Raw genomic sequence first — 17,036 nt, 5'->3', positions numbered from 1 at the left:
TGAATCATGTGTGGGTGTTCTGGAAGCTCATGAACAGGGTCAAGGGTGCTTTTAAAGACCCTGCAGTACATGGGACAGCCCCACAACAAAGAATTATCTAAACCTAAGTGTCAAGTTATCCATGTTGAAAAATCTTAGACTCCATGAAATGACATTCAGAAAATCCTTAGAATAGTACAGAAAACACAGTAAGTACCCAGTACACGGGCCAGGGACACGATTTAAGGGTTAGTTGCCTTGCTAACTAATCTTCTAGTGGCGTTTTGTTATTACTACACTTGATAAAGGAATTATACCTACATTTTTACTCTGAATATCACCCCAAATACCTTAACACTATAACATATTGTAATATCATAGCCCTGTCTTCATTTAGTTTTGTTCTTATCAAAGCACAATCTTTTAGATTGCACCCACATTGTTACTGTGTCCGGTGCTATCACTTGATACCTGGTTTCTGTCAGGCCTAATTATCTTCCTTCCAGTTTATCCACACTGCTCTTTTTTTTTTTTTCTTTTTTTTTTTTTTTTTGGAAAACACTTTTTTAAATAACTATTCTACTTAGAACTCTTTCTGATCTACCCATCATTTTAACCACTGTTCAACTCTACCATTCTTTGAATAAGTGTGCAAAAAGTCTCAATATTTCCTTCATGTCTCCTTCGGGTAATCATCAGGGAATGTTTTCCATCTATTCTGTGCCTGCGTTTAGAAAAGCTGCCCATTGCTTCTCCATTAGTCTTTTCCCTTTTCTCATGTTTTTGCTACTGATCACTAGAACAAACCTTAAAAACCACCCAGCTTGCCAGGTGGTGGTGACACATGCCTTTAATCCCAGCACTTGGGAGGCAGAGCCAGGTGACTCCCTGTGAGTTCAAGGCCAGCCTGGGCTACAGAGTGAGTTCCAGGAAAGGCACAAATAAATATAGCTGCTTTTACACAAATGTGTGTATTGGTTGAAATGTTCAATATAACTGTAAATAAGAAAAATACTTGTTCTGTGGATTTATATCAATGTAGTATGTGGTGCTAAGGCACAGTACAGCAAGATTCTTTTAGAAACCTTTTTGTTAAAACAGAATTCTATAACTAAGGGTACCAGACCAACTATTCAAAGACTAAAATTAAATTCATTCTATAGGGAGCATTTAACTTGAGAACTGCAAAAGCCAGTAAAATCATTTATGTGGAATATTGAACAAATACATTTTAATGAGAAATATATCCAGGCGATTCTTCATAATTGTATCAAAACCAAAAGCAAAACCCAAAATGTTGCCCCCTTTCGAGTATTTACAAGTTTCCTCCTTAAAGATTTGCTGTTGAAATACATTTTAAAATCACACAATAGGAAAGAAATAAAACTAAAGTCATGCTTTGTACACCTGAAGTGATGAGATTACAATCTGAGAGACTTGTGGAGGTGGCTTTGCAGTGGAGGTCATGTTGATGGACAAATGTGGAGTTCATTTTCCATACACGTGTGTTTTATTCACTATGAAAGGGCTCTGTGTCCTTTTCCATAGATTCATATACCATAGCAGGAAAGGACAAAGTCCTAAGCACTAAAGGTCCCCACAGGAGTACCACTGTCAGGAACTGAACCCACTCCAGCCTGTGGCTTAACTGCAATAATCAAGCAGGCTACTTTAAAGACTCATGATGGAAAGTATATTCCTTTCTTTGTGTGCTCAGTATATTTTCTATTTAATATTTAACTTTTATCTACATAAAATGAGAGGAAAGAAAAAAAACATTAGAATATACTCAATACCCATCCACTTATAAGCTTCTAAGATTCTTTACCTGATTTTTTTGTTTTATAATATTTCTCTAGAAAATACAATTTCTCATCTTTAAAAGAAGGGAATTGTCACTGGGTGTAGTGGCACATGGTTTTAAAATCAGCCCTTTGGAGGCAGTGACAGCAAATCTGTCAGTTCAAGGACAGCCTGGTTTATATAGTGAGTTCCAGGACAGCCAGAGCAATATAGTGGCACCCTGTCTTGAAATATCCACCAAAAAAGAGGGGAGTTGTAAGAATGCTATCTTTGGATTTACGTATCTTATAAATAAGATTGTGTCTAGAGCATCTATGGAGCCCCCTATGGAGCTTCCCATGCTTTCTAGATGTGTGCAAGTTGACATGTTTGTAAGTAATGAAGAATCGTGTGTGTGTGTGTGTGTGTGTGTGTGTGTGTGTGTGTGTGTGTGTGTGTATGTGTTTGTGCCATATATATAAACACAAGCAGCCTGCTGGGCTCTGTTGTTCACAGGTAAACAAATACAAGAACACTCATTTATATGAGGCTAACGCATCTTTCATGTATCTCAGTTTCCCTCCTCAACTCCATATATGCTCCTTTGGGTATCCATGTGACCCTTGCTGTTACTCACTGAGCCTGTTTATTTCTGTGTATCTGTCAATCTGAATTAATTGGTCATTAAAACAGTTCCTGTACAATTTTTAGCAAGACTCCAGATCTTCCAAAATAGGAAAACTGTGAAAAGGTTGAATTAGGCTTGGCATCTTGGAACGAGGATATGAGCTTGAAATCTTGTGTTTGAGCAATGCTTTAGAGTTTCTTCCTAGAGTGACTTCATTGTGTGTCTCTCAGGAAATACACAGTGGCTTTGCTGTTGAGAACTTACTTTGCTCTGGTCTGGTCCCTGGGGATATTATTGCCTTGAGGAGCTAGCTGGTAACCAAAAACAGCTTGCAGCAGGATCAGAGACAAACTAGATTTTGGAACATTTGGGCTGTGCCTGGATCTGCCTTCCTGAGCCATGCCCACGCAGATGCTGTCAGGAGGGTCTTGCTTGGCGTTCTCGGCAGTCTGGTCAGAGGAAGGGAAGTTTTCATAGAGAAGTTTGTTTTGTTCCATGGTTCGAAAAGGCTGGTAGCAGATTCTTTATTTTAGGTGTGCTTATTATTTTCCTCAGATCTGATTTGACTTATAAAAAAAATGAATATGACTGAAAGATCAGGTACCAAAGTAGACTGTTGAATTCAACTGAAGCAAAGGAGAACATTCTAAAGAAATCACTGGTTTGTGGTTTGGAAATGGGACAGAAATTATCTCGGCCACACCAACTAACCTCAGTAAGTACAGGGTATTGAAACATAAAGGTGTTTGCCTCCCGTCTCCCATGAGTTTATGTCATATGGATCTCATTTATTATACTTTTGTGATTTTAGTGGTGGTTTTTCGTGTGTGTGTGTGTGTGTGTTTGTTTGTGTGTGTGTGTTTTGTTTGATTGTTTTAGATGAAAAATGATCTTGTAAATTAAAGCCTAGTCTCTTTGAAGACCAAAATTACGCAATGTAGCTTTATTCTGTGCTGTTTCTAAGATGTTTTATTCATATAAAGAGGGCCTAAAACTATATTTATCCTATTACAAACTAAAATAACAGTCCACAAGCCCAAGTAGGCCTCAGAACTCCTGAAATCCTAAAAAGAATAGTGATTTAGAGAACAAAAATTTCAGCCATGATTCTACATTGATTATAGTAGTTATGCAAATGTAATTATAATTCTCTGTACAGAAAAACATATTTAAACAGAAAACACTGCAGTGATCTTATTCAGAAGCTGCTCTGGTGAATACTTCTACTGTAAGGAAGAATTTGATATATTTTAATAATTGTCAAGCGACCATTATGGTTGTATTATTGTAGGGTGTAATCGTCTTGAATTGGTTATGTCTCTCTCTTTGTATGAATTTAATTACCAAAAGTAATGACAAAGCTTAGTAAATATGCTAATTGTGCACAATGGCAATTTTCTCTGCAGAGGCATAACGTTCTGGGCAGGGTTCTTTGCATTTCCAAAGAATGAAGAGTGCACAGGGATTGCATGGGAAAGTGCAAAGGACAGCTTGCCTTGGCTGGGAGAGTCATTAAATTCAAGGTGGGGCGCCTCCCTCCAGCAAATACATTCCAAGCAAGTTATTTGTTGTACCTTGTGGCTCAGTGCTACTGTGTCTCTAGCCCTCATCAGCAAAGGAAGTGGAGGGTTAGTAGTTAATGTTCATTGAGCAAGATCCTTGAAACTTGTCAATCTTGTATCTGTCTTGAAACCGTTTATACTCAGTAGCCACAAGATGGTGACAAAAGAGATCCTTAGGAATTGTAGTCACTCCCTGGTCAGGGTACAAATCATACATTTCTGGCTGTTGTCTGTCATGCTGTTCACATAGAGAAAACTTGTAAAAACTCTGGGAGACCTGCAGCTAAACTCTCAGTTGTTCATTAAACCTTTGGGGGAAAGTAATAGTTGATAGCGTAGGATAATGATTGAGACCATCGTGGGTTTTCTGACTCACAGTGATTTGCTTACTTACAAAGATATTTTATGTCATTAATGTCTTATAAAGAAAGGTGTCAGCTCTCTTGAGAACCTCACAATGAAAGCTGGCAACACCAACAGCAAACGTACATGCGTACACCCTGACGCTATTCTGGCTCCTGTTATATGGAGTAATCTTGTTGTTTCAGGACCAGAAAGAAGAGTCCCCAGTCTGAAGCACAATGCTCTTTACCCTCTCTCTCATGCACATACAGAACTTTGAACATTTTGGTCTTTGCTTGTTTTGAATTATGACAGGCACTTCAGATTCCATAATGCAAGATCATGTTAGTTAATCAGATTTGCCGTGTGCCTGGCTGCTGTGGTGTTCAGTGTCTCATTCTAGATTCTTGTAGGTGGAAAGAACTAAAAGAAGGGAGTCATTTCATTCCTCCCTAAAAGGGTTTGCAGCTCAGTGTGTTTCATTCACTCTTGACTCCCATGCTTTCTGCATGCCTTTGAACTTTTTAATCATGACCCTCTCTACATCTAAAGGAAGCTAATCACCCTGAGGAACATGGAGAAGAAACAAACTCTGGTCATTTAATTCTCATATGCTCTCTCCATCACTGAAATTATGTTCTTTCCACCATATTTATGGAAGGGCCAAAAACTCTTGCTCAATGTCAGTGTTATCATAAATACAACTCACTTAGAAAACATGTGCTTAGTCTGATAAGGTGTCACATGCCTTTAATTCAAGCATTATTGAGGTAGAGGCAGTGGATTCTTGTGAGGTTGAAGCCAGCCTATGAGTTTGAGGACAGCTAAAGTAACATAATGAGACCCTGTCCCAAAAGAAGAAGAAAGAGAAAACTGGTCATTGTGCTTGATTGATGCAACTTAAAACATTGAATCTCCTTTTAAAGAGTTTCTATAGACTTGGAGAAATATAATCAATGAGGTGAGTTTCTTAATTTGTGAAAATCTTGCCTAATCAGCTCTTTGCTAGAGTTCTTGAGGCTATCATCTAAACTTCACAACAAAGCTAGATTTGGACCAATAAAATGGCTAAGTGGCTTAAATCACTTTCTTCCATGTCTGATGGCATGAGTTCAATGTCCGAGGCACACATAATAGGAGAGAACCAAATCCCACCAGTTGTCCTCTGACTTCCACATGTATGCTGTGGCACACACACAGTAGGTAAAATTAAAAACTATGTTTTTTAAAGCTAGAATTACTTGACAAGAAAAAAAATGAATATATTACAACATTTTCTGTTAACTACAGCAAAATATTCAGAGTGGAATACTTCCTGAAAAGTTTATTTAGCTTGTAGTTCTGGAAGTTTAAGGGCGCTGGCAATGATTCAACTCTAGTAAGGGACTTTTTGGTTGAGTCATATGACAGGGAGTATTATAGTAGAAACACATAAAAAGGAGTGGTCACATGGCAAAGCAGGAAACCAGGGACCAGTATTGCGCTTTATGATAACTTGCTCTTCCAGGTGCACCCAAGAACTAAGTCAACTCCTTCCAAGAATAGCACCCCCTGCTGAGCAGCAGTGGCACATACCTTTAATCCCAGCACTTGGGAGGCAGAGCCAGGTATATCTCTGTGAGTTCGAGGCCAGCCTGGTCTACAGAGTGAGATCCAGGACAGGCACCAAAGCTACACAGAGAAACCCTGTCTCAAAAAAAACAAAAAACAACAAAAAGAATAGCACCCTTCCTGTTTGCAGAAAGTTCTACCCCTTGCAGCTCCACCGCCTTTCCGATTGCTGCACTACAGACCAGGTTTTCATCACAAGAAGCCTAAGCAATTCAGAAATTTATAACCCTGTACACATTACATGTTTGCGATGCTTTAAAAGTAAGAATAATGGCTAGTTTAAATTTCCTTTCAGTTCACAAAAGTGTACTCTTTTCATTAGAAAAGGAGATTATTTCACACTTTGTCTTAATATACTGAAGGTATTTGAGGCTTATCTAAAGGTGTTTTTGTTTGCTTCATTAGGGTGTCCTTTAAGAAAGCTGGTGTCATTTGAGTTTCAGCCTTTTGGATGTACAAGAAAATATGTTTGTGTTTTCTGTGTTCTTTCATATCCATCTATTACAAGTTTAGAGTAAATTTCCCCTCTTTCCTGTTTGATAACCCAGACACTTAACATGTGCAAGGGATTTTCAAGGTCCTGCTGCCCATCTAATACAGAGATTCCCATTGGGGCAGATGAGATGGTTCCATAAGTAAGGGCCTGATGCCAAGACTTACAACTCAGTTTGATCCTCAGGACCCACCCTACAGTAGGTGGGGTAAAGCAACAGAAGCAAATTGTCCTCTTACAAACACACACACACACACACACACACACACACACACACACACGCATGTAGTATTCATTTTTAAAATGCAAAAGGAAAAGAAAGAAAGGAACAAAGATGAAGAGAAATGCTGCAGGCCCCAAGAATATGAAAGAGAGATTTGGCTGTATATGATAAAGCTGTACTAAGAAAGATCAAGGAATCCTTCTAGAGGAGAAGTCAAATATCAAGGAATATTTGATGTTATTCCGTTTTTAATGTATCAGCTGTTTCCTGCTATTAATTTCTTGTGCACTCATATTCCTAGGTCATATGGCAAACAGTATAAGCTTCTCAGACCTGCTGCTGATCTGAACTAGGTAATACCCCTACAGACATAACACCTGTCTCCTAGGCTAAGGAGACAGGCAAGTATGTAGATGCATTGCTTTGTTTCTTGTGCAAATGAAGCCGAGACCATCCCTAAGGCCTAGTGGCATTCCAGAGCTATTGATTCAGAACAAAAGGGTTTTTTTTTTTTTGCATAACCAGGTACTAGTGAAGACTGGGGCAGGATTCCTGACTACTGGTTAGAGTGTCTTGGCCAGAGGAGTAAAGAGCAAGAAAAAGGTTTGGCAGATTGTAGATGGATTTGAGTCAGGTCAAGAGAGTAGGAGAGGAAGGAAAGATGGGGGATGGAGGAATGGAGGAAGGACGAAGATGAGATCGATAGCAGAAGAGCTTAGTTAGGGTTATGAGAGGACAGAAAGAGAAGGGACAGAGAAGAGCTATATATAAGAATAGAAATAAAGCTGTGTAGATAGAATTTAGTCTCAGAGGAGTAAACTAAATGGATGAAAGAACGTCATGTACTTAGATTCTTTTCCCTCAGATTACCCCACGCCAGCTATAGCGTCTTCCCCAGGACTCTGGGAGAAATCTTCTCAGGGCAGGCCCCTGGGAAAATTTCAATAGAGAAATTAATTCATATTGGCATTCTTCATTGGTATTTCCCTGCCCTCTCTACTCTAGTAGCTTTATGGAGCATCTTAATCTATATTTAAACTATGCTGATTATAAAAAGGTTTTAGCCCTTCTTACGTATTTAACAAACTTTTGTTGAGTATCTCTTACCTTTATTGGGTATGGTCTAATGTCGGAAACAAAGAATAAAGTCAGATTCATCCTCATAGACAGCTTTTAATGAAGAACATGTTTTGCTATACGAATAATGGCTAAGTAGATTAGTAGTCTTTTAACAACACCACAAATATGTTGCATGAACAAGAAGTCTAAAACTACATACTCCAAGTATTAATTACAGGGAAAGATGTTTCCTTCATTTCTGAAAAGATGGACATATCAACAAGCAGACAGACATGTTGAACTTAAATCAGCTTAGGAAAGAGCAGAGGCTCCACAGGATGATTCAAGGAACAACTGGCATGTGGTGGGCACAAAGGAAGGATGTGTAACTAAAGTGTGTAAGGACTGTAGGCAGAGGATGGCATGCCTGTTGAGGTGGTTGGGCTTGTTCTGCAAGCATTAGCCATTTATAAGTTGTGGAGTGAAATTATAGTTACACTTTGGCAGAATGACTTCATCATCTGGTTGCCGAATAGTCTAAGAAGGGAGACAGGAAGTGCAGCGACAGCTAAGAAGTAATCACAGCAGTTCAAGAAGGAGGCAATAGAAGTTAGAAGGAAGGTAAGGCCCGTAAGAGGACAGTGAGAGCAAAGGAAGCATTGATAAAATCTGCATTTGGTTCTTGTTGGTAGAAGAGGAGGAGCAGAAGGCAGTAATGAGGCATCATGGAGAAGTGGGGTGAGCTGAGGATATCCTAACCAAAGACTGATCCATCTTGTGTAAAGAAATCTTAGTCACTGATGAGGCCAGAGACAATTAAGGTTAAATTCCCATATCTGTATATATGCATTTGTTCTGTAATTCTATTAATACATATACTAGGAATATTTTCAAGAAGTTCTCCACTATAGAGAGTGTGTCCCAGTAAAGCTAAGAGATCAAAGAAATACTATCTCTGGCTGGACAGAAAATTGTTACCAGGTAGAGAAGTATCAGACAATTATCTTGGGTGGAGGCTTCAGCTTGAACAAAATCCTGTAGTTCTAGACATGCCAAATGTGTATGTGAGTGCCTGGAGATACCAGAAATCAGTGTCAGATTTCTTGCTCATTCTTCATCTTATTTTTTTGAGAAAGGGTTTCTCACTAAGCCTGGAGCTCATCAATTCAGCTAGAAGGGCTAGCCAATGAACTCAACGGATTTCCTGCCATCATGTTTCCAGCCATGGGGTTATAAGAACATGTCACTGCACCCAGCTTTTTATATGGGTGCTGAAATCCAAACGCAGGTCCTCCTGTTTGTACAGCAGGCACTCCAACAACTGAGCTACCTCACCAGGACCCGCAAATGGTTCTTTGAAAACCATAGAGTCTCACACAATTGAAATGCAGGGAAATAAATAATTTTAGGAAAGTATTCAGAGAGTATTAAAGGGGGATGATTCGAATTTTCTAAGCAATTGGAAATTCTGGAAATGTGTACTTCTGTGGTTGTTTTCTGTGTTTATTTCTTCGCAGCAATATGAAGTGATTCTCTTTAGGGTTAAAGTAGCTGGGTATAGTCATGAATGGACACCTGTAATCCCAGTACTAAATAACATGTCATGGCAGGGTTATCCAGGCCTGCTTGGGCTGCATAGAGAGACTCTACATAGAGAGAAGAAAAAGGGAAAGAGAAAAAAAGAAAAGGAAGAAAGGAAAAGGAAAAAAGAGTGAAAGAGGTAGGGGGAAATATTGGTGTAGAATGAATGACACATTCAGAAGTCTGAGGGCTGTGGACCCCAGTAAGGAGACTTTTCACAGCTGTGCAGACAGGCAGTGACACTAACGGCTTATGGAAACGTGGTGATCTAGCAGAAAGAAATGATTGAAAGCCATCCCAGAGGATGCACTTGCTGCTCTCTCATGTACCAGGAAGCCTGTCATCATTTCTGAAAGCACTCTCTTCTAAGACAATCTCTGGTTTCACAGTGTTCTGTGTCCTTGTTCTGCGTAGCATCCAGTTTTGAACAGTTCCAGTTCCTCTCACCAGTCTCCTACTCTATTTTAGCAGAGGACAGCCATAATTGGGAGATCCTTTGACCCGGCCCTTAGTAACTCTTTAATTTTTTTCCTGCATGCTTTGGATTAGTGCCCATCTGCAGGACAGTAGATTGCCCAATGTGTTCTAAACTGTGCGGTCTTCATGATTTCACATTCAAACAATCACCTCACTAAGCTATAATCTATGGAATTTGGAAAAGATTTCATGGTTTTAGTGATAAGACGAGCAATAACCTTTAGCCCCCCCACTTCTCTCTTGAAGAGATGTAAGTTACTGTGATTTGTACTTAAACTAGATGTATGTAATAGAGAATGGATATGAACAATCAGCCACAGTGTTTGATAGACACGGATGACAGAAATTTAGTCATTAACATCCTCTGACTAGACTATAATTAATTGTGTCCAGTTGGACACTCTGTTTTAACCACAAATAGTGTGTGGTACCCCTGCCTCTCTTCAGATTATTGGTTTAAGAGGCAAAGGAGGAAAGAAAAGGAGGGTTAAAAAGAGAAAGCTTTGAAGAAGTCTATGGATGTCCAGAGAGAGAAACCTAAATGAACAAAGCGAGATTTAGTATTAGAGCCCCCACTTCATCAGCCGTGAAGTCTAGAGTGCCAGGAACCCCAATAGTCTCAAGGAAACCACAGCAGCTTCCACCAGTGTGAACCAGCTGGGTGAACCACACAGAGATGGACACCACACTGTCTAGATAACTATCTCTTACATGCATGTGTTTCCATGTCCAGGGAGTTAAGTAAGTTCATTGCAGAATCTCAAAAGTTGAAAAAAACTTGAGAAGGATAGCAACTAGTTCATCATAAACAAAAGAGTCCTCACCTCCATGGAGATTTCCAAAGTATCTATCTGAGCTTGTCAGTATCCGGCTTGAAGGGTTGATGCTAGCTATGTTCCTTGAAATAAACTATGACATATGTGAATGACCCCCGCCTGCCTCCATCTCCAATGTCTTTTCCCTGTGACTTACCACCAGTGTCAACTTTTTCCACTAGCAATACTCTGTGGCTAAGCCACATACCTTTTCAGACCCCATGGCTTTGTTCTCAGACCTCAAAACAATGATAAACATTGCATTTATATTTTACATTTTTATTTCTTCAAGTGAAATTTATTGTCAAGAACTATTTCTAAATGACATAGTTGTCTTTTGAGTGAAGAAGAAGCAAATTATTGCACCTTCCAGATTCTGTCTGCAATACCTTGAAAGTTCTTGATCTGTTTCATGTCTACAATATCATGTTATAAAATTGGTCTTCCTATCTTACTTGTGGCTCTCATGGAATACTGAAAAATATATGTTTGAGTGCAATACAGAAACATCACTGTGCTGTGGATTGGGAATTTTAAAACATAAATGTAAAAAGTAATAACTTTGAAATTCACAAAAGAGTTCAGAAAACTTGAGCTAAACAAGAAACAAATAGGCCCATCAGTTTTCGAGAAGGGTTCCTGAGCCCATTTGTATTGAATATTCTGCAAAGTTCCTACTTTGCAGCTCCAAGAGACTCCAACAGATTTTTATCAACTTTCAATTAAGAAGGGATAGATATAACAGAAATTGAGAATAAATATTACATTGACAAGATTAGACACACTCATTTCCTCACACTAGTGAAATGTAATAGACATCGCAAATTTAAGAACTAAAACAGCTTTTGAAGTAGCAAAAATTCGTGTTTAGCATTATGAATAGAGATACTTAACAGGAATAAGCAAATGTACAAATTGCCTTTTGTAATTATGTTCCAAAGTTGAAAGCAACTAGCTGTATAATCTTAACAAGCTGTCTCTTTTCCTCAAGCCTCTGATCTCTCTTGCATAAATTAAAAGGAATTGGACCAGAATTAGAGTCCTGAAATGTGGGGCTGCATGATGATTTTTGCCAATAGCCCATTTATGCCTACATAGATTGGGAACTAGAAGGCACGTGCTGAGACTTCCAGGTTCTTGTATCACAGAACAAAGAATTGAAGCAGACACATATGCATAGCTGTGGAAACAGAGATGGCTTGTTTAGGAAGGGGAAAAGTCCCTTCTGAGAATAGAAGTGTACTGGAGAGCTGGGATAGGACTCTGTAGATCATACACATGGCTCATGGGGCTTTTCTCCTGCATGCATTGTTGTTTGAGCTAGCTTTGGGTGTGTGTGTTGGGGGGATATTCAGTCTTTTGCAATGCCATTCTCTAATATGTTAATCTTTTTTATTGAAGACAATTTTTTTTCATATAATATATTCTGATCATGGTTCCCCTCCCCCCTCTCCTCCCAGATTCTGTGGTGATATATTGTGTACCCTAGTAAAATTTACCTGAAAATCAGAGGACAGAACAAGACACAGTCACCACCTCTGGGTATTAGATGTAACTCAAATTGCTAAATGGTCTTTTAATAAAAAGCCTGGTACCAGATATTGGTAAATGCTAAAAGATCAGAGAGGCAAAGCCACATCTTACCTCTAGGATTCCTCAGCCTGAAAAAGCATCAGCCAAAAGAGCTTCCAGCCAAATAAGGCCTTAGTTCCTGACTCCTCACACCTTATATACCTTTCTCTACCCAGTGATATCACTTCCTTCCTAGTGCTGAGATTAAAGGTGTGTGTGCTTCCCAAGTAAAGATGTGAGATCTCAAGTGCTGGGATTAAAGGTGTGTGCCATCACTGCCTGGCTCTGTTTCTCTCCTAGACTGAGTCAATTTCATGTAGTCCAGGGTGGCTTTGAACTCACAGAGATCCAGATGGATCTCTGCCTCCCGAGTGCTAGGATTAAAGGTGTGTGCCACCACTGCCTGACCTCTGTGTTTAATCTAGTGGCTTGTTCTGTCCTCTCATCTTTAGGCAAATTTTATTAGGGTACACAATATGTCAGTCACCACAAGGTCCTCCCCCTTTTTCCTCACTCATCTTATTCTACCCCCCCCCCTCAAACAAACAGGCAATAAAAATGTTAATCTTAATGGCCCTTGTGCCTCCTCTCTATCCCATCCTATAACAGTAGCAGATGCCAGTTGTGGGTATGAGAACCCTCCCTTCTACCTACTCAGATTTCTCTTCAGCACTCTCAGGGTTGCGATTATCACGTGGGATTTGAATACAAGAGGAAAAGCTGATTTCTTTCTCATCCTCCAAGTCTCTGGCTCTCTTGCTGTAACTCTAACCATAAGCAGGCACACACTTAAAAGGAAACATGCTGTAGCTGCTGATGTGGTAAAGGACTTCAGGGCTTTTCAGGGTCTGCCCAGGTGTCCATTTGATGATTCTGTAAGATCACTATCTTTCATTTGTTCTGCCCTGGCACTTTATTTTTACTTATTATTCATTCTTATTCAGCTCTAACCCTTTGAGGCCGGTAAGCACAGAGTTATATTAACTCATCTTTGTCATCATTAGCCATAAAACCAACCATGAGCCAAGCTGGAAGGCTGCAAAGACCTCTCCATTACTTGTTCTCTGGGAAAGAGGGAAACAAGGAAAGGGTCATAGGAGCTGGTCACAAAGCTGGTATATACAGGGAGAGTTTTGTTGCCAATCTATACGAAATGTTGGCATTAATAAACAAGTATTTCCATCACCCCTTTCCACTCTCAAAAAGGCTTGTTTTTGCTTCTGCCTTGTCACAAAAATTCAGATCTGGAATCTAAAGCTGGGAAAGGAACTTCCCTGCTTTCCTAATCCTCTTGCCATTCAAGAAAGGTAGACTTCATTAAAGCCCATCTGAGACATCTAGCCCAGAGTTACAACGCTCACTCCTCAGGGTATTTCACAACAGACTGACAGAGTCCCTGGATGAACCAGGACTCTCCAGCCAAGAGTTACCTCTGTGCCCACATTGCTCAGTACAATTAGGTGTTAGGGAAGTGATTTCCAAAAACTGAGAAAAATACACCTTTTTCCATCTTCCCAAGGGCTCTCTAAATTTGATAAGGGAGATAGAGATTGATTTTGTATTTTGATGGAACACTCTACAATGAGTATTTGTTAAGACTTGAGCAACACATGGTGGTCATCCCCTGCTGGCCTGAATCAGAAATCTAGCAAGACTTAGTCAAGGGCTTAGCTCCCCAAAGACTGCAGTCCATGTGTCGTTTCTGGAACCTAGGGTTCTCTTCAAGCACACATGGATGTTAGCAAATCTAGAGTTTCCATAGTTCAGCTGTGGCTCTTTCCATCAGCAGTTTGTATATACTTGCTTTGTCAAGGCCCGTAGAAGTTTCCCACTGTGTCTCCTAAGACTGTCTTTAGAGTGTGACCTAAAGAAGGAGGTGGCACTTGGGCTTGTAATACTGGCCGTCAGTCAGTCAGAGATCCCACCCACAATTAAAGGGGGAGGGTCCTGAAAGACTTGGGTTAAGAGTTGTCAACTGGTAACTGCTCAAAGGCTAAACAGCAATAGCACGTGTAGCTTTTAAAAAAATGTGTGGAAGCACACACATGGTCCACACACAAACATGCAAAGCAAACACACATACACATAAAGTAAAAATAAATAAGTCTTTAAGAAAACGCATTTATGTTTAAATAGTGCTTGATACATATAAGCCAATCTCATTTATAACTATTAAATAATTAATTTGTACACCAGTCTCATCAATAACTTCTGCTATTATCATTCTTACATCATGAATGATTAAACTGAGGCAGAGTTTAAGTGGCTTGTTCAAAGGACAGTTCGTCATCAGTAGAAGGGGGATATATACAGATAACAGACATCAGAGTCTCTTTGCACATTAACTATCTCTATAATAATAGCTTGCTCTTTTACAATTTTCCTTAAGTGCTTCACATATTTAAATTCATTTAAGCCTCTAGTGATTACAGAACTTTAGCATGCATCCAGTTCATTACTTTAATTTTCAGATATACTGAAAGAGCTCATAAAATTTACACTTGAATATGATTGCCTTCCATGGAAATAGTCATAACTACTATTTATTGACTAGTCATTTTGTTAAGCAATTTATAAATGTTATTTTATTTACCCTACAACTGCTCTATGAAATAGAGCCTGCCCTTATGCTTTGTGACAAAAATAAAGAACTTAGAAATCACTAATGACTGTGGCCACAGAACACAATTTCTTGGTATGGAACTCAAACCCAAATCTTTTGGGCTCCAAGGTTGGGCTTGTGAGACTTGTGGTGATCATGTTCTGAGATCTGTAAGATAAGTACAGCTAACACTACTCACCCCCTCTCAAGAATAAGGTGCTAGTTGACTTGGTTTGTCCTGCTGTAGAAAGACAGTCGCAGTGCTGTGACTTTTACCCATCTGCCATCCAGGTGTCTGGCTTTTGCAACTGAGCAACTGCAGGAGGGTGGAGGAGCAAAGGCAGGAAGTTGATTCTGTTGTGGACTTCTCTGCACCCCAGCCATAGTGCAGCCTGGCTTAAGAGCACCCTGTTTACCTTCCCTGTGCTCAGATTTCTGAGTGATGCCAAGCCATTTCCTGGTGAACGGTCTTGCAGGCAGGAACTGTAAATGCACACACCACCTGCGTGGTTTTCATCATGTGGGCATCTGTGATGGAAAGAAATGGCTCCGGTTCTGTGGAATACCACCTAGCATTGTTTGCTTCTTATATCTGCTAGAGAGATCTGACGTAGAGCAGCTTTGTGGGTGCCCACCTCACCTCATGTGGACTGCCAGTCTTACCTTCATCCTTTGTCTCTGAGCACCTGTGGTCTATTACATTAACAATTCCGTGTTGGTAAAGACTGACTTGGTTAAAGGTGTGGGGTAAGTAGCAGATGGGTGTGCTGACTGAATTAGCAAAATGGATATTGCTTCACATTAACCCAAATGCTCTCCTGGTGTCAGCCTTCATTGATAAAGTGACCTAAATATTTGAATCATCTCTGCCTTACACAGATGTTTAATGGAATTGGGGTTCTTGTTTTATTCTTTCCTAACTGCATAATAAATCCTATCTGCCATTGGCAAAGGAAAGCACAATGTAGATTTAAATGAGCTGCCACATTGATTTTTGTGTTTGTCCTGCCTTAGCCTTGGCTGGCTTACAGATAGCGCTTTACAGTGGGAATCTTCTGTGTGCATTAGTTGTTTAAATTCAACCAGAAGCAGTTTATCTTGAAGGAGAGACTCTTGGCCCTGGTACAGGAAAACTGTGAACTAGCAATTAGGTGAAAAGAATTCGCTGTTGACAGCATATGGGGGCATTAAGAATACTTCCACTTTTACTTTATCTTTTAAAGTCCAAAAGTCATCTCCTACAGTCACATTCATTATATTCATTGTAGAATTCAGTTTCTGTAAGATATTCAGATAAAAGGTGATTAGTGAATAGTCTTTAAACTACAACCTGTCATTTATATTTTAGTATTAACCAACTCCAGACCCTTCTCTAAAAGAAGGTTTTAGAATATGAAGATGATTCATATTCAGATGTGTGTGTGTGTGTGTGTGTGTGTGTGTGTGTGTGTGTGTGTGTGTGTGTTTGCTTTAGTAAGTGAGGTGGCAGGAGGAAAGAGTGAGTTGCAAAAGGATGTATATTGAATTTGGAGAAAATGCTGAGGGTCACTAGACATTGACCCCTTCGTGTTTTACAATGCTGCTTCAATTCCTGATTACTTATCTAATAAATTATCAAAGCAAAAAAATCTGAAAATAGATGGGAAGAACATTGTAGCTTTTAATTACTTTATGTCTATACTTACTCAAGAAAACATTTTAGCAGGGCAGTGTCAAGGAGAACAGAACATGTAAATCTTGGTCCTTCTTGGACCAAGTCATGGTAGTTCACTTATACCTCAATAACACAAATGTTTAAAACCACAGCTCCCTAAGAGAGGCAGAAATTAAGTTCTGCATGGGTGCAGAGAGGAGAGATGTGCATGTGTAATAGGGGAGGATGATAGGCTTATTGATAAAGAATTTATTTTAAATATAGCAAGATTAAGTCTATGGTCTGTAATCTACACTGTAGGACAAGTTCTGGAAAGTGGTCCTTAACCCTTCCTCAGAGCACTTTGACTTTAGTTTAGATGTAGATCTTCCAAAAGCCTTTGTTCCAAGAATCAGCATGAAATCTTTGCCTTGGATGTGGTCAGAAACATCACACTTCAGTTCCCTTTCCAGAAGCACCCAGGGCCTGCAGAACCTGCATTTTAATGAGCTTAGCTGTAGCACATTGACCTTTAAGAAGTATTTGTCTAAAATTCCAATGCCGGATTCATCCATACCCTGACCTTTGACACAGTGGGAATAGTTCACTTAGATTAGCAGTGAGTGGTAGAAGCAGAGGGCTGACTACTATGAGAAGAAAAAGAAAAGAGAGTCTAC

At 39.6% G+C, this 17,036-nt stretch overlaps 1 protein-coding gene across 38 annotated transcripts in view; it reads left to right on the top strand.

Moving 5' to 3' along the window:
- Nrxn1 (neurexin 1) overlaps positions 1–17,036 on the top strand; it is a 1,064,135-nt gene that overhangs the window by 969,513 nt on the left and 77,586 nt on the right. For 2 of the 38 annotated variants that reach the window (XM_052746582.1, XM_052746580.1), the window contains exon 1: positions 3,051–3,104. The exons of the other annotated variants lie outside the window; for them this stretch is intronic. In XM_052746582.1, the coding sequence (XP_052602542.1) occupies positions 3,066–3,104 (39 nt within the window). In that variant the 5' untranslated portion in view covers positions 3,051–3,065. Of the gene's footprint in view, positions 1–3,050; positions 3,105–17,036 lie in introns of those variants that run through there. 38 annotated transcript variants of the gene reach the window in all.

The sequence above is a fragment of the Peromyscus californicus genome, unplaced genomic scaffold (genome assembly GCF_007827085.1).
Source record: "Peromyscus californicus insignis strain IS unplaced genomic scaffold, ASM782708v3 Scaffold_1__1_contigs__length_55948999, whole genome shotgun sequence".
Classification (NCBI taxonomy): domain Eukaryota; kingdom Metazoa; phylum Chordata; class Mammalia; order Rodentia; family Cricetidae; genus Peromyscus; species Peromyscus californicus.
This window is presented reverse-complemented; position numbering and strand designations above follow the sequence as displayed.